General features: G+C 35.3%; 8 protein-coding genes across 9 annotated transcripts; 4 read left to right on the top strand and 4 right to left on the bottom strand.

Annotated features, from left to right (window-relative positions):
- Positions 1–21: 21 nt before the first annotated feature.
- LOC107193969 (ATP synthase subunit beta, mitochondrial) lies at positions 22–2,950 on the top strand. Its single transcript, XM_015583509.1, has 7 exons — positions 22–163; positions 998–1,204; positions 1,323–1,586; positions 1,670–2,013; positions 2,092–2,317; positions 2,398–2,627; positions 2,716–2,950. The coding sequence occupies exons 1-7, from the start codon at positions 58–60 to the stop codon at positions 2,887–2,889; spliced, it is 1,551 nt and encodes a 516-aa protein (XP_015438995.1). The 5' UTR covers positions 22–57; the 3' UTR covers positions 2,890–2,950.
- Positions 2,951–3,371: 421 nt separating this feature from the next.
- Positions 3,372–5,367, bottom strand: LOC107193981 (non-structural maintenance of chromosomes element 4 homolog A-like). 2 transcript variants are annotated; one of them, XM_015583530.1, is made up of 8 exons: positions 5,322–5,367; positions 4,723–4,841; positions 4,556–4,648; positions 4,355–4,485; positions 4,164–4,278; positions 3,802–4,092; positions 3,613–3,728; positions 3,372–3,534 (listed from the first exon to the last, which is right to left on the bottom strand). In XM_015583530.1, exons 2-8 carry the CDS (start codon positions 4,823–4,825, stop codon positions 3,475–3,477), a joined length of 909 nt encoding a protein of 302 aa, XP_015439016.1. In that variant the 5' UTR covers positions 4,826–4,841; positions 5,322–5,367; the 3' UTR covers positions 3,372–3,474. The 2 variants fall into 2 exon arrangements, with proteins under 2 accessions (XP_015439016.1, XP_015439015.1); XM_015583529.1 differs by lacking the exon at positions 5,322–5,367 and adding an exon at positions 5,067–5,077.
- Positions 5,368–5,494: 127 nt separating this feature from the next.
- On the top strand, positions 5,495–10,842 carry LOC107193980 (vacuolar protein sorting-associated protein 41 homolog). The gene is made up of 14 exons (XM_015583528.1): positions 5,495–5,535; positions 5,602–5,739; positions 5,987–6,269; positions 6,338–6,536; positions 6,622–6,776; positions 6,864–7,104; positions 7,179–7,443; positions 7,515–7,997; positions 8,072–8,408; positions 8,479–8,715; positions 8,786–8,830; positions 8,907–8,980; positions 9,050–9,108; positions 10,797–10,842. The coding sequence occupies exons 1-13, from the start codon at positions 5,515–5,517 to the stop codon at positions 9,101–9,103; spliced, it is 2,532 nt and encodes an 843-aa protein (XP_015439014.1). The 5' UTR covers positions 5,495–5,514; the 3' UTR covers positions 9,104–9,108; positions 10,797–10,842.
- On the bottom strand, positions 9,142–11,148 carry LOC107193937. The gene is made up of 7 exons (XM_015583477.1): positions 10,777–11,148; positions 10,371–10,707; positions 10,028–10,312; positions 9,824–9,958; positions 9,525–9,782; positions 9,300–9,470; positions 9,142–9,234 (listed from the first exon to the last, which is right to left on the bottom strand). Exons 1-7 carry the CDS (start codon positions 11,094–11,096, stop codon positions 9,142–9,144), a joined length of 1,599 nt encoding a protein of 532 aa, XP_015438963.1. The 5' UTR covers positions 11,097–11,148.
- Positions 11,149–11,975: 827 nt separating this feature from the next.
- On the top strand, positions 11,976–14,370 carry LOC107193936 (potassium/sodium hyperpolarization-activated cyclic nucleotide-gated channel 1-like). Its single transcript, XM_015583476.1, has 8 exons — positions 11,976–12,241; positions 12,329–12,553; positions 12,630–12,816; positions 13,099–13,294; positions 13,368–13,559; positions 13,636–13,737; positions 13,830–13,951; positions 14,026–14,370. The coding sequence occupies exons 1-8, from the start codon at positions 11,976–11,978 to the stop codon at positions 14,368–14,370; spliced, it is 1,635 nt and encodes a 544-aa protein (XP_015438962.1).
- A 185-nt stretch (positions 14,371–14,555) lies between these two features.
- Positions 14,556–17,113, top strand: LOC107194021 (tyrosine--tRNA ligase, cytoplasmic). The gene is made up of 8 exons (XM_015583578.1): positions 14,556–14,608; positions 14,984–15,370; positions 15,455–15,717; positions 15,799–16,014; positions 16,090–16,284; positions 16,366–16,630; positions 16,707–16,848; positions 16,923–17,113. The coding sequence occupies exons 2-8, from the start codon at positions 14,994–14,996 to the stop codon at positions 17,034–17,036; spliced, it is 1,572 nt and encodes a 523-aa protein (XP_015439064.1). The 5' UTR covers positions 14,556–14,608; positions 14,984–14,993; the 3' UTR covers positions 17,037–17,113.
- Positions 17,114–17,313: 200 nt separating this feature from the next.
- On the bottom strand, positions 17,314–18,862 carry LOC107193935 (neuropeptide Y receptor type 2). Its single transcript, XM_015583475.1, has 5 exons — positions 18,764–18,862; positions 18,276–18,685; positions 17,971–18,196; positions 17,699–17,901; positions 17,314–17,608 (listed from the first exon to the last, which is right to left on the bottom strand). The coding sequence occupies exons 1-5, from the start codon at positions 18,860–18,862 to the stop codon at positions 17,314–17,316; spliced, it is 1,233 nt and encodes a 410-aa protein (XP_015438961.1).
- Positions 18,863–20,174: 1,312 nt separating this feature from the next.
- Positions 20,175–23,222, bottom strand: LOC107194043 (zinc finger protein 329-like). The gene is made up of 7 exons (XM_015583607.1): positions 22,965–23,222; positions 22,800–22,902; positions 22,411–22,730; positions 21,967–22,335; positions 21,527–21,881; positions 21,152–21,456; positions 20,175–20,928 (listed from the first exon to the last, which is right to left on the bottom strand). Exons 1-7 carry the CDS (start codon positions 23,220–23,222, stop codon positions 20,377–20,379), a joined length of 2,262 nt encoding a protein of 753 aa, XP_015439093.1. The 3' UTR covers positions 20,175–20,376.
- Positions 23,223–23,229: the final 7 nt, after the last annotated feature.

The raw sequence follows: 23,229 nt of genomic DNA, 5'->3' as shown, positions 1-23,229 counted from the left end.
ACGTTCCATACGAATCGGAAACCATTCCGGTCGCCTTTCCTCACTTGACCGGCCAAGATGTTGAGTGGTGTATCGAAGGCAGCCGCTGGAGCCCTGAGGGCCGTCAAACCTGCCCTTCTCCAAAATGAAGTCTCCAAAGTATCCGGAGTTCTGTCCGTAAACAGTGAGTAACGAGTTAATCATAGATAATTCCTATACTTACGTCTTATTCCAATCATAAGCGGTAACAGTCCACACTATTCCCTCGCTGTGTTGCAGCCGAACAGTTACTGTGCGATTAGCACCAGCCTCCTGTAATATCTCCACCTTATTCTGACAACCTCTGTCGAATTAACATTTATCTTTTTTTTTCAATTGACACACGAATTTCGAGTAAATGAACTATTATATTGATTATATAATACGTATTATTTGACCGAACCGCAGTGGTGATACCACTGTGCCAACATGGCGGCATTAAGGTCACTTCGACTAATTTTTGGTTGCATCAAAATGATTTACTGACGTGACTGCAATCGGTAATATTTTGGACATTATTCAACGTTTATTCGAATCGCGTTCCCTCGCCTGAATGCTACAATGTTAAAGGTGTTTGATTTTTTTCTCTATTGAATACCATCAGTCAAGTCTCGTGGATGATCGATAATCTTTATTCCCTTGTATAAGCTCTCGAAGCTGTCTATATATTCAATTAACGTAAATTTTTCGTATTATTGAAGTGATTATGAATGTTCATATAATTTAGAACGAAAGATTTTTAGTTTTTTTTATTGAAGTATACACATGTAATTTGTATTATGTAACTTACCTCTTATAAGCATTATCTAATATTTTGTTGATTTTATAGTCATAAATATATCTCCTGCAGATCCTATGAATGTGGTGTGTAATTTCTGGAAAATAATTGAACACTGGATGCATAATTTTGGAGTGCAATAAACAATGATTTATTGTTGAAAAAGCTGCATATTTGAGTAACATGCTTATTTGTAATTAGGTAGGGATTATGCAAAAGCTGCAAGTGCAAAGGGTGGTGCCCAAGGAAGGGTTGTTGCTGTCATTGGTGCTGTTGTTGATGTACAATTTGATGATTACTTGCCACCAATTCTTAATGCCTTGGAGGTTCAAAATCGTACCCCCAGGCTAGTCCTTGAAATTGCTCAGCATCTGGGAGAGAATACAGTGCGCACCATTGCTATGGATGGTACTTTTATTATTAAATTTTATAAAACTTGTATAATATATTGTGACCGTTATGTTTACACTTTATTATAATTGTGACATTAACTGTTACTTTATTACAATCTATTATAATTGCACAGGTACTGAAGGTTTGGTTCGTGGCCAGACTGTCTTGGATTCTGGATATCCTATCCGTATCCCTGTCGGTGCTGAAACCTTGGGTCGTATCATCAATGTCATTGGTGAACCAATCGATGAGCGTGGACCCATCCCCACTGACAAGCTTGCCGCTATCCATGCGGATGCTCCTGAGTTTGTGGAAATGTCTGTCGAACAGGAAATTCTGGTAACTGGTATCAAGGTGGTTGATCTTCTTGCTCCCTATGCCAAGGGTGGAAAGATTGGTAAAGTTTATTCTCTGTGTATATTCACATCATGGTATAGTTATTACTCACATGATAGTATTAATATTTATTTGATCGATCAGGTTTGTTCGGCGGTGCCGGTGTCGGTAAAACCGTATTGATTATGGAGCTGATCAACAACGTAGCGAAAGCTCATGGTGGTTATTCCGTGTTTGCTGGTGTGGGTGAGCGAACACGCGAGGGTAACGATTTGTACCATGAAATGATTGAATCTGGTGTCATCTCGTTGAAGGATAAGACCTCCAAAGTAGCTCTGGTATACGGACAAATGAACGAACCACCAGGCGCTCGTGCTCGTGTCGCGTTGACTGGTTTGACCGTCGCTGAATATTTCCGTGATCAGGAAGGTCAGGATGTGCTGCTCTTCATTGATAACATTTTCAGGTTTACCCAAGCTGGTTCGGAAGTAAGTGTTTGCCGGTGCCGCATTGTTTGCGACATTTCTAACTTGGAATTTTTGTTTAATAATTGTTTACTATTCAAGGTATCAGCTTTGCTGGGTCGTATTCCATCCGCTGTCGGTTACCAACCAACCTTGGCAACTGATATGGGTAGCATGCAGGAACGTATCACGACAACCAAAAAAGGATCCATTACCTCTGTACAGGCTATTTACGTGCCTGCCGATGACTTGACTGATCCCGCACCTGCCACCACATTCGCTCACTTAGACGCAACCACTGTGTTGTCTCGAGCTATCGCTGAGCTTGGTAATTCAACTTGCTATTACATTAATAGGTTTCTGAAGAAGCTAAGATGAAAACTATCCGATGTCATTTAATAATTTTAGGTATCTACCCCGCTGTCGATCCTCTCGACTCCACTTCCCGTATTATGGACCCTAATATCATCGGTACTGAGCATTATAACGTTGCTCGTGGTGTGCAGAAGATTTTACAAGATTACAAATCACTTCAAGATATCATTGCTATCTTGGGTATGGACGAATTGTCCGAAGAAGACAAACTTACTGTAGCCCGTGCCCGTAAGATTCAGAGGTTCTTGTCTCAACCATTCCAGGTAAATATATATTCGCGTTCTGTTTCATTGTTGGTATACATTTTCGTTTCTTCCGATGCTTTGACTGTTGCTAACAATTTTTCTGCAGGTTGCCGAAGTGTTCACTGGCCATGCCGGTAAATTAGTACCGTTACAAGAAACTATTAAAGGATTCCAGAAAATCTTAGGTGGAGATTATGATCATCTTCCGGAAGTAGCGTTTTACATGGTTGGACCGATTGAAGAAGTAGTAGCAAAGGCAGAAACGTTGGCCAAACAATAAGCCATAACACAGTCATCGTAATCATGTCATTAATAAATAAATTAAAACGATCTTCTAATATGACAGGCCTGTTTATTGTTTATCCGTGAAAGGAATATTTGCTTTTATGCAGTGTTATCAGTGTCTGAACAAAATCGTAAAACGGGGATTAGAAGATTGTTTTTCCGTTGTCCGTAAATTCACGAAGACATACGAAATTGTTGAGAACATCATGAACATAATTACACGAATTTCTTATAATTTTGTTCAGAGTGTTCTCCTTATCCATAGATCAAGTCGATAAGCATATTGTTATAATTTAACATATACTTGAAACACATATAGTATGTGTTAGAAAGTAATAAAACTTTTACAAAAACGTACGGTTAAATGTGCAGTTTCAGAATCCTTCGTTTTCGTAAAACGTTCATTTTAAATTTTTAGGACGGAAATAGAAAGAATACAACTTCATTTTAGTTTAAAGAATATATATTTTTGTTTTGTCATTTTACTCATTGTCAGAATAATTTACGATTTTCAAAAATTGCATATCGTGGGGTATAAAATACTGTTCACTTTTGTTACAAATGATAGTCGAATCAAATGTCACGATCTGTTATCAAAATCAATCATAGGTTTCTCTAACCGATAAGTATCTTTCAGCATCTGAAATAGAAATAGATTTGTTACATGCGAAAAAAGTAACAGATAACATAATTGAGAAACATTGGTAAAAGGCGTTACCCTCCATTGCTCCATATTTAGGTAGACAACGTTCTGAATGTTTGGATTCTTTCCTGCGTTCGTTTGAGCCATCATCTCTTTCGTAGACGGTTGAACAACTAGGATTCCAGAGCTGTCTATAATTCGAATAAAATAATTATAACTGACCCAAGATGAAGAACCATCAGTAATTATTAAAAATAGAGGTACTTTTAGTTATTTTTATTTTTCCATCTCTGGCCAGAAAAGACGTTTGCAAAATATTTTCAATAGTTTTTCCAAAGTCGCTAGGGTGCAAAATCAGTTGAAAGAAATCGAGAGGTTTACGATGGGTTTTATAATATCGCGTAATAAACTCTTTCATTTTCACAGTCTGTTCTAAACCTTCCTCCTCTTTATCAACAGCTACAACATTTTCAGGCCTTCTTATCTGTGCCTGAGCTTCTCTAACCAATGGTTTCCTTCTATTAATTTCCTTCTTTTCTAAAGGTGCCAAAGTACCTAAAAATAAACAGAAAAGTAGAATGTTTTTTCTATATCATTTACAAACGTTATGAAAAGTCTCATGAAACCTAATAATGTGCTGTAGTCAGGTGTTGTTTTAAAACATTTTGTCACTTGGTTTTCTAGAAGTGACCAGTCTGGTGTTTCTGACTCGAAATTTGGAAGTTGCTTTACATGTTGTACCTATATTAAATAATAACAATTTGTTATAAAGGCAACAGTGTGCATAGAAGGAGAGTATATACTTTTTAATACGTACCACTTTTTGGGCAAATTCGGCTGTATCATAAGAACACATATACCTTGTTAGACTACGAGTACATTGTTTCAGAACTTTAGAAGATATATTCATCATTTCCGAATCCATTAATGTTTCCTCCTGATTATGTACTAGAAATAACACAAAATATTAGAACTATAAAAATGTATAAAACAAAAAAAATGATAACAATAGGTATACTTTTTTCTTCTAGTGTTGTTTGAGAGTTTATGGTATCAGCTTCTTCCATGTATGTTTCCAGAGTTACTATTGTATTATCATCGACTATCTCTTCTGCAAATTGTATAGTGATTACTAATGTATTCATGAATTTTACATTTACATAGAGATTCATATAGGGAACTTACGAAGAGATTCTGCTCTGGTTATCATTTTCCTCAAAATTTCCTTGCGCTCTTGTGGAGATCGTAAAATCGAGGTTCTACTTGAACTGGTATTATTGTTAGACATTTTGACTTTTTCCTCACTGGAAAATTAATATCAGACAGTGGTTTTTATAGATTTATAGCATATCCGAATGTGTAAAACACGCTAACAAAAACTATAATCATAAGATTTTTATTTAATTCTCCAGTTAACAGACTCACTGACATATTTGCATAAATACCTGCAATCTAATTATTATAGAAATCATTTAAACAAAAGCATTAATTGTATCAACGACAAAGGTATTTATTTAAAAATTACTAACTTCGGTATACTGCACAATCGAAGAATCGTTTACAACAATGTTACTATTATTCCTTAGCTATTATTCTATTCTATATAAACATTCGTTCAACAAAAACTTGTAACCACTTGTAATGCTCCGTAATCAGTAGACCTAGCACTGACTCATGTTAACCTTCCATTACTGTGAAACGAGCTATATGTTAATATTTACTGATATTTACGAACTGATTCGCTGCACTGACATGATCATTTCTACATATAAAAAATTACTTACTTATAATTATCGTTTAATTGTTTCTTGATGTTTTTTTGTAGCTTAAAACGGTTTGAATTGCTAGTGATAGAAAAGAAGACGAAAGTGGAACGGTGAGTAAGTCAATAAGGTGGACCACGAAAACTTTGACAGCTTCTGATTACGAACGATTAAGTGAGTGACTTTGTTCAAAAAGAAATTCAAAAGAACAGCAATGGAAAGCACCTCGAATAAGGTACTGTCTTTTATTTTACAATAATACAATACAATCTGGTGTAATGTCTGCACAATTCATTTTTAGGAAGAGCAAAACAATCAGGATGATTCAGATTCTGAAATAGACGAGCTAGAGCCCAGGCTCAAGTATGTCAGGATGCGAAACGATCTGGAGCACATATTGCAAAATGATGCAGCCAGCTGCATTGCTGTGCATCCTAAGGTGTCAATTGTGTAACATTTTTATGAATTTTTTAATGTATCATTCACTGAATTTGTACCGTGGAGGTTAAGCCACTTCATTACAGGAATATAATATAAATGCTGATTTTGTGTACAGTACTTTACAGATACTGTACAGAAATTTTATTTGTAATACATTTGTTATGTATACAATATTTTATTAAATTCTATAGATCATTCAGATCATATTGCTACTTACTTATTACAGCAATTTAATTTGTGTTTAGTTCCTGTGTCTGGGCTCTCATTGGGGTATGATCCACCTATTAGATCACCAAGGGAACAATATACAGTCCAAAAGTTTACAAGCTCATACTGTTGCTGTTAATCAAATCTCTATAGATCATAACGGAGATTTCATTGCATCGTGCAGTGATGATGGAAAAATTTTTATATACGGCCTTTATAGCAAAGAGAATAATCATAACATGAGCATGGGCAGACTGATGAAAAGTATTGCCATAGATCCAAATTATTATAAGGGTGGTAGTGCAAGAAGGTTCATCACAGGTATATATCCACGTAGATGTATGTTTTATCGTGCTTCCCAAAGCAGAATTTCTGTTATTGTTTTTCAGGGGATGATAAACTGGCTTTGTATGAAAAGACTTTTTTATCCAGAATGAAATTTACTTTATTGTGCGAGGCAGAAGGTGGACTAAGATCGGTTGCATGGACTGGACATTTTGTAGCTTGGGCATCCGACACAGGTGTTAGGGTTTATGATCTCAATGCAAGATGTTCATTAGGTCTAATGAAATGGACCAGGTCGGCAGAGTAAGTAAAAGACCAGAATTCAAAGAGTTAACAAAACAGAATGAGTAACTCTTTCCTTAATGAAAGCAATTTTGTTCCTATACAGTGCGGTACCAGAACACTATAGATGTAATTTGAGGTGGTCAGACAGTAGAACATTATTAATTGGGTGGGTTGACATAGTTAGAATTTGTCAAATTAGGAAAAGATCTTTACAGGAAATGGTTAACAGAAATCTACCAGAATATGGAGTGGATTCAGGTACCTATATCATGTAATCAAATGATGATTAGTTAATATGTTAAAGGATTATAAGAATGCAACAAATAATAGGCTTTTAAATTCCAGTTGCTACATTCCAAGTGGATTTTTACATTTCTGGTATTGCACCATTAGAGAATCAACTAGTATTACTGGGATGTCTGAAAGAATTAGATGAAAATGGAAAGAGTCAGAGACCAACGTTACACGTTGTTGAACCAAAGTGTCAAGATTTCTCTATTGTCTGTGCAAATTCTCTCACACTTCGTGGTTATAAGGAGTACAGTTGTAATGATTATCATTTAGACTGTTTAAAGGAAGAAAATAGGTACAATTGGTAAAAATAAAATAATTTCTTTATACACCATAGGTATCTTCTGATTTTTCTTTCCTCCTGATTAGGTTTTTTATTGTGAGCCCAAAGGACATTGTTGTAGCTAGCTTGTACGATGCGGATGACAGAATCGAATGGTTATTGAGTCACGGAAAATTCGAACAAGCATTAGAAGCAGTAACAATAAATAATGGCAAAAATTGTAAAAGGCACACTTTAGTTAATATTGGTCGTGTATATTTAGACCACTTATTAGCATGTGGGAAGTACGACGAGGCAGGAAAACTTTGCTTGAAGGTTCTAGGAAGGGATAAAAAATTATGGGAGGAAGAAGTTAATATCATTAATTAAATTGATGTCTATCATTTTAATTTCAGTTTCACTAATATTATATATCGTTGCAGGTATATAAATTTGCGAGGGTTCATCAACTGAGATCCATTTCTTCCTACCTTCCAAGAGGTGTAGTAACATTAGATCCATCGATCTACGAAATGGTTCTGTATGAATATTTAAAAATGGATCCTAAGGGTTTCCTTCAGTTAGTCAAGGAGTGGTCCCCAACGTTGTATAACGTTGCGGCTGTTCTGAACGGTGTTCTAGAGCACCGTCTGGTTAACAGTCAACAAAACGTACTTTTAGAAGCTTTAGCCATTTTATACATTCATGACGAGAAGTACGATAAAGCGTTAGCCGTGTACTTGCAATTGAGGCACAAAGATGTGTTTAAACTTATAAAAAAGTACCAGTTATACCATACCGTTTGTGATATGATAGAAGGCTTGATGGATTTGGATGCAGAACAAGCGATAAAATTATTTTTGGATAAAGTGCCATCAGAAATTGTTGTACATGGATTGCAACATAATCAACGATATTTATACTTGGTAAGATATAGAGAGTAAATTGTTTATTTTATGTTGATTAACAGTCGCAATATTACATATATTGGTTCAACCAGTACTTAGATGAGCTGGATAAGAAAGATACAAAAGATTCAAAGGGCAAATACCATGGATTACTAGTTCGACTCTATGCAGATTATTGTCGAGATAAATTGTTGCCACTTTTACGACGATCCAATAGTTACCCAATACAACAGGCATTCGATATTTGTAGCCAGCGACAATTTTATTCAGAAATGGTATATTTGCTTGGTAGAATTGGAAACACATCCGAAGCATTGGCGCTTATGACAGGGAAATTAAATGATATGGAGAGTGCAATTGCATTTTGTCAAGAACGAAATGATGAGGAATTGTGGAATGATTTGATTAAGTATTCTCTGGACAAACCTCGTGAGTAATAGTATCTTGTTAATAGTGATACCCTTGTATTAAATATCTGAACAAAGTTGTTTTATTCCAGAAGCAATAACGTTCCTTCTTCAGAAAATAGGCACATATGTAGATCCTAGTCTAATGGTACTAAAAATAAAACCGTCTTTAGAAATTCCTGGTTTAAAGAAAGCTTTAGTCAAAATGATGTGTGATTATAATCTTCAAGTGTCCGTGCAAGAAGGTTGCAAAAAGATTTTATCTAATGATTATTTTAATTTACACGAAAGGCTGGTTAAATGCCATCAGAAAGGAATATTTATTGATGGTTAGTACCTTTAAGAAACAGTTATAGTGATTGTATTTGTGTTAATAAATATTATATTGTTCTGTATCAGATGATCAAATGTGCGTATATTGCAACAGGAAAATAATTGTAAGAGGTATCTATTAAAATAACAACCCCATATTATTCTAATTTTATTTTTATTACATTCTTATAATTATTATTTGTTGCAGACCCAAGGAACTTAGTTATATTCTATTGCAAACATTCGTTTCACCAAGATTGTTTACGGAAATCCGAACTAGTGGTGTGTATCTTAATAACTACTTAGAAAAGACACTTTGTAAATTTTATTCGCTACAATTTTATTTTTTAGGAAAATTGTGTCATATGCAACTCACAGAAGGATACATCTCCTGGCAGAAAATGATATAGGTAAGATTTACGATTAAATTTCTAATATGTATTTCATTTCTTCAATCTTCGTATTATTTGATCAATAGTGAAACATTTTGGACATAAATTAATTACCTTAAGGCATCCAGGACATTTTGATATGGGCTAGAAATCAAACAATTGTGTAATTATTTGAAAGTATAACATGCGCTTTCAATAGAAACATTTACTTGATATTTGTCACAAGTTCTCATAATTGTGTGACATTTATTGCAAGCAATTTTAGAATGTGAATCTTTCTCGTGTATACTAGATTCTTTTTCTAAACTTGTGCTCTTTGTAGATGATTTGGAAGTAGATACATCATACGAATGAACAGATTGCATTGAATCACAGAGACTCTGAAATTTGTTTCTTTAATTACGAATTCCTTTTGATCTTTAAAAAGTACTTACTGCAATATCAGAATATTCCGCTTCAGCAGATCTTGAAGAGCTTGCCTTTGACGTGCTACTGTCCATGGAGAATCCACAAATATCGCATACAAGTTCAGGTTTTTCTTTTTTCAGCTGCGATAGTATATCAATGTCATAATTCTCGTTCTCCGTACTGGTCTCCCAGGTGATTGGATTTTTGGCAAATGCTTTGAAATGTTGTATCGTGAAATCTATTACATTCTCAGGTTTTACTGTGGAGACCAGTAAAAATTTATACTGATTTTAAAATAAAATATTCTATAACTAAGTTATATGACCTGTGTAAGGATAGTCGGTATAATGTTTATCCAGTTGTAATTACCAACTAGCAATGTTTGAGTGTAATCACTAATCAGTTGTTTCACTTGTGGATGATCAGCTAAGTATTCGGTATATTCAGCTATTTTAGAAAACTATAAATACAATGAAAATACATTTTCTTCGATTTCCATATAATACTGCATAATTATATTGTTATTTACTTTCTTATCTAAATATTTAGACAACATTTCGATATCTTTTGACCAATTATCCCTCAATGGCGCTTCCAGTCTTAGTGTGTTACTCGCGATGTTTGGATCAGCCAGTGGATTAATTTTAGCAATATAAGGCGAATCCAACCAATTGTATCTCAGTATTCTGCCTTTTGAAGTTAAATGAATTCTCGCAGTATCTACAGATCCCTTCGGCATGTGTAGTTTACATTCAATTGTGTAGACATTTAAAAAGTGTCCATCTATTTCCATACGTTCAGCCGAAGTACATTCCTATTAAGAAAAATGATTTTATTTCAATTCAATTGATGTAAATTTATATTTTTCATACATAAATAACTGTAGTCAGTTCTCCATCGATGTTAATAGTCTCAAAACGTAATGTCCCTTCGTAATTTATCTGCGCCAAATATCGTACAAGTAGTATATCCACGCCGTCGCTGATTAATCGATCGTTAGAACTATAACTTAAATTTGTGGTTTTTTCAAATTCATCACATGGACAAATATGTGTTAATTTCACATGGTAGAAATTGCCTTCGAGACCCATATAAATTGATCTTTCATGCAGACCATTGTCTTTGTACACGAATCTGAAATATTTCGAAATACTAGTAAGAATAGAAGTTTTTACTGCTTCGGAATTGAACATCTCTTTATTGAGTTTGCTATTGAATTAATGAAACTTAAATTTAAAATTATAATCAAGTTCGTATTGTTCAGCTAAGAGTACTAACACCGTTCTCTTTTCTTCTAGACAGTGCAGTTTAGACGTTGCCGAAGTGATAACTTTCGTCCCCCAGAAGTGACCGTCGTGAGACATCGAATTTTGCATGTGTATTAAAAACTCAAGGGCCTGGGGCCCCATGGATTCAATTAGAATGCAACAACCGCCTATTGGCTTCGTGTTCTTTGCAGACTCATTTTTTAAACACATTATCAAAGTCTCGCGAAAGCACAGGGCTTTGTGTTTGGCGTTATCTGAAGTACAAAAGAAAGCAAGAGTCTGTGAGATACTTCGGTAAAGTGTGCTGGATAACAGCGAAAAAAAAGACATAACACACAGGCCATAGACGCTCTACATTCCATAGACATCTGGTTTCACCAACGACGAATAAACTTACCAATATCTATATTATATATTTTTGCATATCAGATTTTATTACGCACTGTTTTCGTAGATGTTCGTATATTTTTTTTATCGCGTACCTTTATGCGTTGTTGGAGAAATTACAATTCGAACAAATTATCTGAATGGGACGTCAGGACGATATCGTTTTATTCCAGATCTTTTCAAAGGTTTTATCATCACTGTATGATTGTTACACTCGAAAACGATCGAGGCCCTGATTCGCTGTATATACTTAATACATAAATCGAGGCGTTAAAACGAAATTATTCTACAGTAAAATACAGCAAAAGACTGGATGGTTCATGCATCAATATGTGAAATAACCAGTCCGTGGAATCACTACTTTGTACAGCAGGTGCCATTATTGTATAAAATGATCCTAGTACGTTCTGTAGTGCTTAAGTAATTTGACCAGTACACAGTCCTCGCGTGCATAATGTCACAGATAATTTTTCACGCCGCTTTAAGCTGTACGTCGATTAGTTCTTTAAGCTTATTCACGGCGATTTTTTACAAGTAAAGAAGCCCGTTTCGTCTATGTAAATGAAATTTATTTTGTTCCTTATAACAACAACAAGGTTTTTACTTGCCGATTAGAAATTCAGGAATCCATTTTTGAATGTCAAATAGATCACAGGGGATTTCTTTCTGGTCGGACGACATTTCAATTCTTCTAGCCGTCAAACATTTGAAAGTAAAACAATAACAAGCAGAAGTTAGTAATTATAGTCCGATTTGAAAATAGTTTCTTTTCAAGACTGAAGCCAAATCTCATAAATGCATGTTTGGTAGAAGACTTGCAAAATGAATTATAAGAAAATATTACGAAGGCCATTAGATGTTCATGCTTGCGAACTACCAAAAACGTCGCAAAGTAATTTACCAAAATTACCACCAAGTGCAAAATTTCATGCCCGGTGGAAACGAAATTTTCAGAAACATATTCTAGTTTCCGTGAGCCATCCACTAACGCGAAACATGCTACGTAGTAACGCTGCTATCGCTTTTGAAAAACGAAGACATGGCCGTTCAGGATTCTGGTGGGTAATACATCCCTGCAGTGATTTAAGGTAACATTTATTTACTTATTCGGTCCGTTTTTTGAAATCTTCCGCGAAGCTTATAAATGAAATTGATATGAGCATTTCTTCACATAGGTTTTGCTGGGACATCTTAATGACGTTCACTTTTCTGTACATGTTGATAACTGTACCATATATTCTGGCATTTCATAGAGTAGCAAAAAGTTCTGATTCAGACAGTTGGAGTCTAGTGTATCCTGTGTTCATAATATGTATATTTGATATTGCTTTAAATTTTATCACTGGAGTCTGTTCACCCGATGGCCATGAAATCTTTTTAGATCCAGTTCTAATAGCATGGTAATCGAATTTTTATATTTTTCTTTTTAAACATATTAATAGTTTATATTATTGTTTAACACATTCATTTTTATAGGCACTACATAAAAAGCCATTTCTTATTTGACCTGTTATCTTCGATTCCATACGTATGGTTTCATAAATACACTATCTTACCTCCAGGGCCTAACTCAAACTCTGTCTTCTTAATTCCTGAATTCTTACCACTACTGAAGGTCGCACGCTTACGTACATTGCGTTTCTATGTAAAGCAAATAGCTACAGTAAGGATTACCAGTGAGAGAAATTTCAAGCGATGACAATTTCTCGATGAAATATCATTTAATTTTAGACTTTTGTAGAGTTTTGCAATTTCACACGCTACAGAGAAAACAATTTGGTTGATAGTATTGATATTAATATTATTTCACTGGTGTTGCTGCGTGACTCATCTTGGTCCAATTATTATTGCGCATATAGATGGACAAACCATGGAGGTAGATTTTTTTGAGTTTACTTAAGAACTGATAATAGTATTGGTCATAATGCTATTCTATTCATTTTAGGAGGCTGAACTCTATTATATTACCACAGGGCTGTACCAAAAATCCAACTCAAATATTTATTTAATGTGCTTTCATATGGGCCTGAGTAACTTCTTTGCATCAAGTTTCATTGAACTTTATACCCTAAGTAAAAATGATACAGCGGTACGTTGCACGATTTTATTGCTAGGAAAGGGATGTTTACTGTATGTTATAGGTATTTCTTCTTTAGTCAAATTAATTAAAATACTCGTCAAAAGAAATATCTTTCAACTTACGTATTATGATAGTAATGGTTCTGCAATTGGCGAAGTCAGGCGCGGAACCAGAACTGAAATATCAGCGAATTATGTATAGGGTGAACGAATATATTCGCGAAAAAAAACTTCCAGATCGACTAAAAAATAAACTCCTTGCATATTATGAATACCGTTTTCAAGGAAGTTTTTTCAAAGAGAAAGCCATATCCAGCACCATATCAAGTTAATACTTTATATAAAAAATCATGTGACTATTACTTTAAGATACAGTTTTCAGAATTATTATTCTCATATTTAGATCATTTGTACCAAGAAATCATGATTCACAGTAGTCGTGGACTATTAGATACAGCGACGCTCCTTCATTATTTACCACGTAATGTTATCGGAAATTTAATGGGTGAGATGCAAGAAAAATCAACTAAATATTATAACAAATTTATATAGAAAATATAAGGGAAATAGTTTCTTATTATAACATAAACGGTTTAGGGATTTTAAAACCAGTTATTTATTTGAAAGAAGATATTATTTATCAAAGCGAATCTGAAGGCGACTATATGTTCTTTATAATCAGTGGTACCGTTACTCTAATTACTTTTCATGGAAAAGAAGTATGTATAGTTAATGTAAATATTCTCCTTCTCCAAGAAACGTGAAAAAATATAATTGCAATCCTTTTTGTAAGATATGCCATGAAAAAGATGGAGGCCATTTCGGAGAAGGTGCTTTAATTTTTCCTGATCGAAGGAGATTGGAGACCGTAATGGCGCTTGAAGTCTGCGAGTTGCTGCGTTTAAATCGACGCGATTTCAAACGAATGTTTTCCTCGACATCGACTTTTTATAAGAGACTCGAAAAAATTGCAAAGGAGAGGCAGGAGAGAATGTTACTTTTGAGTAACAGCCGCCAAACATATTTGAGTAATGTCGCCCAGACAGCGAATACTATGGAAAATAATCAGAAGAACGAACATGCTGAAACTCCGATGAATGACATTACCAAAACAGAAAATGAAAATAAAACGAATTAAAGGTTAATCTGGAAAGAATTTTTTGGTAATTCTTTATATGTAACATTCTTTAAGAAACTGCAGAATACAAAAAGAAAAAATGTCACGGTTGAAGGATTCATTACGAATTCCATTCCATCTGTAATCTGTATTGGTCATTTATATAGTTCCACGTATTTATTCGCATGCGTGTACTCCGGCAGCTCTTTCCGGTTTCGCGAGTTGCGAAATTTTGGAACTTGAATCGAAGTTACGCAGTGTAATTAATTTTATTATAATATCTAATATTTAAGTGTTCCACTTTCGGTAATTGGTATATATTTTTTACAATTCTAAATTTAAGCCAGTTTAGTTTGAACACATGCCATACGCTTAGCTCAGTACAGGTTTAGATTACTATTATGTGTTTGAATTATTTTGCGTTTATTGGAATCGTATTTCATTATTATTTTATCTACTAATAAAATATCGTGTAGTAGAGATTTTTATATTAATAAGAAATTTTCATCTACTAGAGGTTAAGTCTATTAGTTTGACAATCTTGTGACACACGTGGCTGACAGACGCGTGTCATTTTGTCGGAAGAATTAAATTTATTATTGGTCAAGTATTTTAATTGTTATTTTTTATTGAGGGTTACGAACATGGTCGAATTGAAATGGGAAGAGAAGTACGATCTCATCACCAGAAATTTGGCTGAATGGCTTGGTGATGAGAAGCTAAAAAGTATTCTAAAACAGAGAGATCTGAAGCTCTACTGGGGTACTGCAACAACTGGCAAACCTCATATTGGATACTTTACACCAATGTCCAAGATAGCAGATTTCTTAAGAGCTGGTACAGAAGTTACTATATTATTTGCTGATCTTCATGCTTATTTAGATAACATGAAAGCTCCTTGGGAGCTCTTGGAACTTCGTACTCAATATTATGAAGCTGTTATTAAAGCAATGTTAAAATCTATTGATGTACCTTTGGACAAATTAAAGTTTGTCAAAGGAACTGATTATCAGTTGTCTAAGTAAGTAATTATTAATGAATATGTTAAGTTATGTTACCTATTAAACCAAATATGTACGTAACTAGTAAAATTCTTTTTTACAAGGGAATATACATTAGATGTTTATCGATTGACCTCTGTTGTAACTGAGCATGATGCAAAAAAAGCTGGTGCAGAAGTAGTTAAACAATTAGCTAATCCATTGCTCTCTGGATTGCTGTATCCAGGACTACAAGCTTTGGATGAGCAGTACCTTAAAGTTGATGCTCAGTTTGGTGGTGTGGACCAAAGAAAGATCTTCACATTCTCAGAAAAGTATTTACCAATGCTTGGATATGAAAAGCGTATTCATTTAATGAATCCAATGAGTGTGTACATAACATAAATAAATTAAGCATTACACATATTCTTTTAAGCTGAAAAAGTAGAGTACATAAGATTGATTTTAGTTCCTGGCCTTGCTGGTTCAAAAATGTCTTCTTCTGAGGAAGATTCTAAGATTGATATTTTAGATAATGCTGCATCAATCAAGAAAAAGTTAAAAAAAGCATTTTGTGAACCTGGTAATATCACGGATAATGGAGTTCTTTCATTTGCTAAGCATGTGATATATCCCTTGCTAAAACCAGGAGAGTCTTTCCGTGTACAAAGAGCTGCTGAATTTGGTGTGTATAATTTTCATAAATTTTATCAGTTTTTTCAATTACAGGGTTTTTAGTAACTGAAATTATTTACTATAGGTGGAGATATTATGTTTGACAAGTATGAGGATTTGGAGAGTGCATTTTCCAAGGAAGAAATACATCCTGGGGATCTGAAAGGTGCAGTCGAAGTTTATATTAATAAACTTCTAGACCCAATTAGGAAACAATTTGAAGTAGATCCGAAGTTCAAAACTTTGGCCAGTAAAGCATATCCTCCTCCACAAAAACAAAGTAATATTTGATATATAAAATGAACATTTTAAATAATGTATGAATTCGAATAATAATGCGAGGTCTGCATTGAATATGTAGAAGCTGTGGAAGAATTAACACCAGCCCGATTGGACATCAGGGTTGGAAAAATAGTTGAAGTATCGAAGCATCCTGATGCTGATTCGCTTTATGTAGAAAAAATAGATGTAGGAGATGCCAATGGGCCTCGCACAATTGTTAGCGGACTTGTAAATTATGTACCATTGGAAGAGATGAAAGACAGAATGGTAGTTATCCTAGCAAATTTGAAACCAGCTAGTCTCAGGGGTATTCAGTCTCATGGAATGGTTTTATGCGCCTCAGTGTATGTTCCTCTTCCATTAACATATTTCTTTGTGCAACATCTTACAACTTCATTCATGAACTTTCAATACAAACAGAGATGAACCTACAAAACGAGTTGAACCACTGAGACCTCCAGTAGATAGTAAACCAGGTGAAAGAGTTACCATAGAAGGATACGAAGATGGAACACCGGATGATGTACTTAATCCAAAGAAGAAAGTGTGGGAAAAATTACAAGTATATTTATTTCTTTTTATATTACTCTGCCAGGACTTACGGGCCCGTGATTTATTGAAATCTAATTCTTGCAGGTTGATCTTGTAGTAAATGGTAGCGGAGAAGCGTCTTGGAGCGGAAATCTCCTGTTCACTGCCAACGGTGGTAAAATTACAGTCGACAGTCTTAAAAACGTAGCAATTAAATAATCTGTTGCCAGATACTTAGGTGATCTATCGAACAAATGTGCTTGATAATTAAAATTGTCGATTTTATTTAACTATTAGCATCACGTTTTTGTATTTTTCATATTATGTGAGTATATATTCACACAAATAGATAGGTGCGTCATTGCAAGGCATTTTATATATTTATTAGTACTTATATCGTAATATCTTCTATCCTGTCGTTGCTGTACTAACATAATACATTATACCTACATGCAGTGAATTTTTCCACTAATATGGTTCTAGTTGTAATCCCAAATTAAATTGGATTTGGGTTTAAATTTGTTCCAGTGACTGTAGATGAAATATTTGGTATTGTACCTCTCTCATTATAGTTCACTCTTATACAAGGAGACCGCGGTCTTAAACAATGGAAGCGGTCCGATTGCAACTGCGAAACACTGCACGGTTTCGACTCCTGCTCCCTTTTCTTGCGGATGAGCCAGGATGTAGCAGGACACAATGCGAGTTCTTTCCTCAATGAACTACTACTGCAGCCGTACAATAAAGGATTTATCACTGCGTTGACCAGCACCAGGTATCTACTCACGTACCTGCCATACGAATTATATTATTTTATATTTATATTTTGCGTTGTCGTCACTGGTCTTTCGAATAGACCAGTTTTTAATAGAAATATTCACCACAGCGGATACATGGATTCTGCTTGTCCCGGTTTAGGAGTTGCTTGCAGCAATTGAGCCCTTCTGATTATCAGCGCAGTAAACGGCACGCGACATATTATAAATGCCAACACTATAAGTGCCAATACTTGCGCTACTCTTCCTTTATACTTCACAACTATAGGATATTTACTTCTCAATGCTTGTGATTCGTAGCGATCTAACTGTAAGAAGTGATAGAAAATTGTAGTATTATAATTTCATGTTAGACACAAGAAAGTTGATGGTAATACTTTGATAAGAATAGCCGAATAACATATTGCCATGATACCCAATGGCGCCCAAACACTTAAGCCTGCAAAGATATGCCAGTATGGGTAAACCAACGCTGTGTCTTCAGTGCAATAAGTTTCTAAATAATTCTTCCATTGTCTTTCATAATAACGTCGGAAGTATATCAAAGGAATCGCAACAGCTATCCCCGCAATCCAAGTAGCAACGAGCAGTACATGAGTCATTCTTCAACATAAAAGTGTAGCGAGATATGTATTCGTATTATCTGTAAATCTTTTACATTATTAATATTTTTTTTTAGTACTTTCTCGTTAGCTTTCCCGAACAATTAAAGACAATGGCAGACACTCGATCATAGCTGATTGCACTTAAATTGAAAACAGCTACCAATGTCAGAGCATGCACCAATGATCCATCCAGTCGGCAGCCAACTGCTCCCAAAATGTAGTTCTGGAATAGATCGATGCAGAGGAACATCCATGGGCATATTAAACAAGTTCCCAAGTCCGCGATACACATATTCACGATCAGAAGATTTGTGGTAGTCCGCAGAGATTTCTCTTTGACCACCACGTAAATCAGACCACTGTTAGCTAAAGACCCAATAACGACGATTGGTAAAACACTTAGAATCTTTAGTACCACTTCCCATGTAGGTCTAATTTCCCAAATTTCCGAAGGAAATGGATGCTTACTAGTGTCGATGTCTTCCCACTGAGAACCCACAAACTTGTCAGTTATTTCATAAAAATTAAAGGCACAGTATGTAATTGGTTTAATGAAGAATCATACTTCTGAATTACTAGTGGTGATCTCATTTTTGTTTTCGACGTGACAATTCCATTGCACGTCCAAGATGATACTTCTGTTCAGCAGTTCCAAAAGCTCCATATTATTTAAGATTGTTTTGCTGCATGAACATGGCAGAAATTCCGATGAAGTACTGAGGGCTTAATAGTATTTGGAAGAACTTAATCTGAACGCAGCAGATGGCCCATTAGCATTAGGAGCATGTCTGTTTGCACAACTCTTTAGATATAGTAGTGGGTATAAAAAGTATTTGCACACTCAGTTCTCTTCTAATAAACATATTTTACAAAAAGAAAACATGAGAATATTATATTTGAAAGTTTATTGGATTAGAGAATTCGGGCAATGACAATATCTAATTCTAATTTCAGTTGAGTGAGTGAGTAAACACTTTTGGTATATACCCACTGTATCAAAGAAGCATTTAAAATGCCATCTGTTGCAATGATGGATTATTTATTATAATAGTATTTCAGGTTTTAATTATATTTTTATTTGGTTGTAGGCCTGTGCACATGTGCACACGCGTGTTTTATACAGCATTCATACAATAATGTGCAGTGAAATTTTTAGCATAGTTGAATTAATTTATCGTTTATATACAAGTATATAAATTTGGCACGATCAAATAAAAATAAAAATGCTCGATAGCTGCATTATTCTTATATGATATATATTTCACACGAGATTTTTCCTATTTATTTGTACTTGGTAGATTACTTTCTAGTCAGTCATACCCAGAACTATCCGGATGAACGTCGTTCTTACAATTTTTACACAATAGAATATAATACATTCTGTTTTGTTTTAATGTATGAAAAATATGTAAAAATTATGTTCTCAGGATAGCGGAATTTAAGTTACGTGCGTAAATAGTTCTGTGTCGCTTTCAGTGGTAACAAATATTGCCTCTCTTACTAATTCGAATCGTGAATTCTTTACAAAACAATTTACATGAATATATCTGCATTTTTACAGCATTATAAATTCTAAACGCTAATGGAACTTAAATTAATAATAAAATTAATCTTTGATTCTCATTACTCTGTTCAGAGTTCAGAATAATAGTTTGTAACTTCTTTTTATTATGCATTTTCTTTACATTAACATCGAATAACTAAAACTTAAGAATCGACGGAAACGAAGAAACACCTGAAATTATTAGGAAATCACATTGCAACGAACAACGGAACTCAACACGTTAAAATAGATCACAAATTAAATAATATAGTTTCATTTTACTCCAAATATATTAAAGAGGCACAATAAAAACTATAGTTTCTCATAATACAATCGCTATTCGTATTTAACATTTCTCTATTCATACAGTACCAAATCAGGACGTACAAATTCGTAATACGTTATTTACAAACCAGTATTATTTCATCCCTAGTCACAGCAGTTTGTATTAGAATGTTCGTCTTTAAGAAACTCGAAAGTTTCGTGGCTAATCCAATTGCGTGAACAGAAATTCGGCCGACATAGTCTCTCAAATCTACGTAAAAATAGGAAATCATTCGTTAATTAGTTTTATCGGTATATTGGACAATATTAAACTACAATTTGTAACAAATATTTGACTAGCTTTTATAGTCTTATTCCGTGTCCTCTGCTTCCGACGATTGCGCGACTGGCAAGGGAGAGGGAATGACCAATTCATCGTCCTCCACTTCCTCCTCAGCTAACAAGAAATCTTCCCCTTCGTGGACTTCCTCTTCCCTTGCTGGTTCCGGCGGAGCTAATACATCTTGACCATGTTGTTTCAAATGGTCCTTCAATGCAAACGCTCTGCCATACGACGCACCACAAATGTAACAACTGAATTTTAAATTGTTATCCTTCTTGTGAGTCTGTATGTGAGCACGTGCTGCGTACAGCGAGGCGAACGGTCGTGAACACTCGGTGCACCGGAACGGTTTTGTATGACTGTTCTTATGGCCGGCTAATTGAACACGCGTTTTAAAAGTCTTCGGGCAATACGGACAAGTGTACGCACGTTCTTCCCCGTGAGTGAGTAAATGATGATTGTACACAGAAGAGGCTTTGAATCTCTTCCCACAGTGTTGACATCCATACGGTCTGACCCCGGTATGAGTCCTCATGTGCAAGGTCAAACAGTAGGAGACACGAAATGTTTTACCACAGACCTGTTCAAAGATATAAATAAATTGGACCATTATCTAGATGCAATGATCTTACGAGGGAAATATACAACCAAGATGAACATTTCAAATAAATCTTGGCGCAACAATATACATACATTTAACAGTGAATATTCTAAAACTGATTCATGTTCACTTTCATCTACATTTTGCGTCAAGCATTCATTCGAAAGAAATGGTCGTCGATCCTTAATCCTGTTATACTCACCTCGCAAGCATGTGGCTTTTCTCCAGTGTGAATTCGTTCGTGTTTTACTTTCTCGTGAGGTCTTGTAAATCTACGACCACAGTGTTGGCACTGATAGGGTTTTTGAGTCTCCGTGGGTTCAGTGGTTGTGGTATCTGTTATAGGTGGTGTTGGCGAGTGAGATTGACTAAGCTCCGTATGCACCGCGGCATGCATTGCTAAGCTATCAGCAGAATCGAACTTCCGGTTGCAAACTGTACATGTTACCGAGTCACCGGAATGTAGCGCCATGTGCGCTTCTTTGTACGATTCTGCTAACGTTTTACCTGTAATTAATTGTATATGTTGAGTATTGACGCTAATTAACATTCCTATTAAATAAAAAATGATAATTACCACATTCGGGACACGTAAACGTGGCGTTAGGTGTTCCCTCAGGTGCATCCACGTGTCGCGCTCTGACTGGCGCGTGCATTCGAGAATGAAGGCGCAAGCTTTTGTGCGAACAGAATTCCGTGCCGCATGTTTCGCATACGAATGTTTTTTGATTCGGATCTGGTTCACCTTCGTGCACCTTTGCGTGCAGTTGTAACGCTTTCGGTGTTGCGAACGTTTGATCACAACTGTCGCAACGATTATTGCCGTGAAGACACGCGTGTACCCGAAAGTTTCCTAATTTGGAAAATTGTTGAAGGCACTGGTTACATCTATACATTCTCATTGGCGCAGCTGCCAATCTCTTCTCACGTACCTGCGATTAATGTATTCAATATTACTTCCGTAGGTGACATATTAAATAATTTATGCGAATAATAATAAGCAGACATTTGTCATACTTTGACTCCTTCCACATTGGAAAAAAACTTCTCTATCATTGGTGCCTTGGTGGATTGTAAAGGCGTTTGAACCGGTGTTCTATCCCAAAACCTTTCTATTTGTACTACTTTTCTTGTATACAATCTTCCTTCGCTGTCTACACACTCTTCCGTACGAAGAGTGTTCATGCTTTGTCTTTGTCGCGTGTTAACTACACTTCCGGACTCTGGTGGTAAGGTATTTGTTGCAGGTACAGAAGGTAAATCATCCAATTGATCAGCTATTTCAAGTAATACTTCTTGCCCATCGTGATACTGTTTTATGTGCTCGACAACAGAATTAAAACTCATATCACAACTAGTGCAACTATAAACAGCTTCTGGTTCTATCTGTAGAAATAAGATATGCACTTAGTTCATCAGTTTCATTTATATTTAGAACAGAATATTGGCTCTTGTTTCTACCTCACAGAGTTCTTCCTTTACATGCAACAATCTATCTTCGTCTAATTCAGCCACATCATTTATATCGTCCATGTTTATCAGAGCACCGGTATCTCCATCAAGGAGTTCCGAACCATCGGGTAAAATAGTAATTACATTCTTATTTCTGTTCTTATCATCTGTCTCAGTGGCTGCAATGGCTACAAGCTGATCCTGGGTCAAAGACTTCTCTTCTTCTTTGATAGCATTGCTAGGAACTTTCTCTGTCATCTTAAATTCCAAAGAGTTTTGCTCCATTTGTGCCTCTTCTGTTTCCATCTTTTCTATGACTTTAATCTCTCCTGATATGTGTTAGAAATAATAGTCAGATAAACAGAATTAACAAATATTAAATTAAGAGTTCTACCCACCGTTCTCATCGACTTGTATTGTTTGAGATCCCCCCACTATCATAATTCCACTGTCATTTACAGTTGCTAGGAAACTCTGGTCTATGCCTTCGACATTGGTGTCCTAAAATTATAATTATCAGGAAATAGTCAAAGTATTTATAGAAATCTTGATCTGAGTCAAACCATTAGCACTGTATCTGCTTCGGATTGTTGCGAATCTTCCGGCATAGGCTCTTGTTCAGTTTCAGTTGGTTCCTCTGAATCAACAGTTTGTCCACACCGATCCAGATGTTGAATGAGTGCCATTACAGAGTCAGAACGCTGCGAACAACCAGGACAGTATAGGTTGTCCGTCATGCTTAATAAATGGTACTTTAATGACTGTGGATTGTTAAACGTTTCCCCACAGCACATTGGGCAAACGAGGTTCAACGATCCCATATCTTTT

Source organism: Dufourea novaeangliae, unplaced genomic scaffold (genome assembly GCF_001272555.1).
Source record: "Dufourea novaeangliae isolate 0120121106 unplaced genomic scaffold, ASM127255v1 scaffold21, whole genome shotgun sequence".
Lineage (NCBI taxonomy): Eukaryota > Metazoa > Arthropoda > Insecta > Hymenoptera > Halictidae > Dufourea > Dufourea novaeangliae.
This window is presented reverse-complemented; position numbering and strand designations above follow the sequence as displayed.

What these genes read in the sequence shown, in the direction of transcription:
- LOC107193936 (XM_015583476.1), top strand. Translation starts at nt 11,976, where the DNA reads ATGAATTATAAGAAAATATTACGAAGGCCATTAGATGTTCATGCTTGC. An exon ending in CATATCCAGCACCATATCAA is followed by an intron (nt 13,560 to 13,635) that starts GTTAATACTTTA and finishes TCTCATATTTAG; the next exon opens with ATCATTTGTACCAAGAAATC. An exon ending in TGTTATCGGAAATTTAATGG is followed by an intron (nt 13,738 to 13,829) that starts GTGAGATGCAAG and finishes TAAACGGTTTAG; the next exon opens with GGATTTTAAAACCAGTTATT.
- LOC107193969 (XM_015583509.1), top strand. Translation starts at nt 58, where the DNA reads ATGTTGAGTGGTGTATCGAAGGCAGCCGCTGGAGCCCTGAGGGCCGTC. An exon ending in TTACCCAAGCTGGTTCGGAA is followed by an intron (nt 2,014 to 2,091) that starts GTAAGTGTTTGC and finishes TTACTATTCAAG; the next exon opens with GTATCAGCTTTGCTGGGTCG. An exon ending in TCGAGCTATCGCTGAGCTTG is followed by an intron (nt 2,318 to 2,397) that starts GTAATTCAACTT and finishes TAATAATTTTAG; the next exon opens with GTATCTACCCCGCTGTCGAT.
- LOC107194021 (XM_015583578.1), top strand. Translation starts at nt 14,994, where the DNA reads ATGGTCGAATTGAAATGGGAAGAGAAGTACGATCTCATCACCAGAAAT. An exon ending in ACTGATTATCAGTTGTCTAA is followed by an intron (nt 15,371 to 15,454) that starts GTAAGTAATTAT and finishes CTTTTTTACAAG; the next exon opens with GGAATATACATTAGATGTTT. An exon ending in TCCTCCTCCACAAAAACAAA is followed by an intron (nt 16,285 to 16,365) that starts GTAATATTTGAT and finishes TTGAATATGTAG; the next exon opens with AAGCTGTGGAAGAATTAACA.
- LOC107194043 (XM_015583607.1), bottom strand. Translation starts at nt 23,222, where the DNA reads ATGGGATCGTTGAACCTCGTTTGCCCAATGTGCTGTGGGGAAACGTTT. An exon ending in AAGCAGATACAGTGCTAATG is followed by an intron (nt 22,903 to 22,964) that starts GTTTGACTCAGA and finishes TTATAATTTTAG; the next exon opens with GACACCAATGTCGAAGGCAT. An exon ending in GTTTACGTGTCCCGAATGTG is followed by an intron (nt 21,457 to 21,526) that starts GTAATTATCATT and finishes AATTAATTACAG; the next exon opens with GTAAAACGTTAGCAGAATCG.
- LOC107193937 (XM_015583477.1), bottom strand. Translation starts at nt 11,096, where the DNA reads ATGTCTTTTTTTTCGCTGTTATCCAGCACACTTTACCGAAGTATCTCA. An exon ending in CTAGAAGAAAAGAGAACGGT is followed by an intron (nt 10,708 to 10,776) that starts GTTAGTACTCTT and finishes TTAATTCAATAG; the next exon opens with CAAACTCAATAAAGAGATGT. An exon ending in AACTGACTACAGTTATTTAT is followed by an intron (nt 10,313 to 10,370) that starts GTATGAAAAATA and finishes TTTTCTTAATAG; the next exon opens with GAATGTACTTCGGCTGAACG.
- LOC107193981 (XM_015583530.1), bottom strand. Translation starts at nt 4,825, where the DNA reads ATGTCTAACAATAATACCAGTTCAAGTAGAACCTCGATTTTACGATCT. An exon ending in AACAACACTAGAAGAAAAAA is followed by an intron (nt 4,486 to 4,555) that starts GTATACCTATTG and finishes TGTTATTTCTAG; the next exon opens with TACATAATCAGGAGGAAACA. An exon ending in AAAAATAAAAATAACTAAAA is followed by an intron (nt 3,729 to 3,801) that starts GTACCTCTATTT and finishes TTCGAATTATAG; the next exon opens with ACAGCTCTGGAATCCTAGTT.
- LOC107193980 (XM_015583528.1), top strand. Translation starts at nt 5,515, where the DNA reads ATGGAAAGCACCTCGAATAAG. An exon ending in TGCAAGAAGGTTCATCACAG is followed by an intron (nt 6,270 to 6,337) that starts GTATATATCCAC and finishes ATTGTTTTTCAG; the next exon opens with GGGATGATAAACTGGCTTTG. An exon ending in TGTTTAAAGGAAGAAAATAG is followed by an intron (nt 7,105 to 7,178) that starts GTACAATTGGTA and finishes CCTCCTGATTAG; the next exon opens with GTTTTTTATTGTGAGCCCAA.
- LOC107193935 (XM_015583475.1), bottom strand. Translation starts at nt 18,862, where the DNA reads ATGGAGCTTTTGGAACTGCTGAACAGAAGTATCATCTTGGACGTGCAA. An exon ending in TCGGGAAAGCTAACGAGAAA is followed by an intron (nt 18,197 to 18,275) that starts GTACTAAAAAAA and finishes TTTATGTTGAAG; the next exon opens with AATGACTCATGTACTGCTCG. An exon ending in GAATCCATGTATCCGCTGTG is followed by an intron (nt 17,609 to 17,698) that starts GTGAATATTTCT and finishes TTCGTATGGCAG; the next exon opens with GTACGTGAGTAGATACCTGG.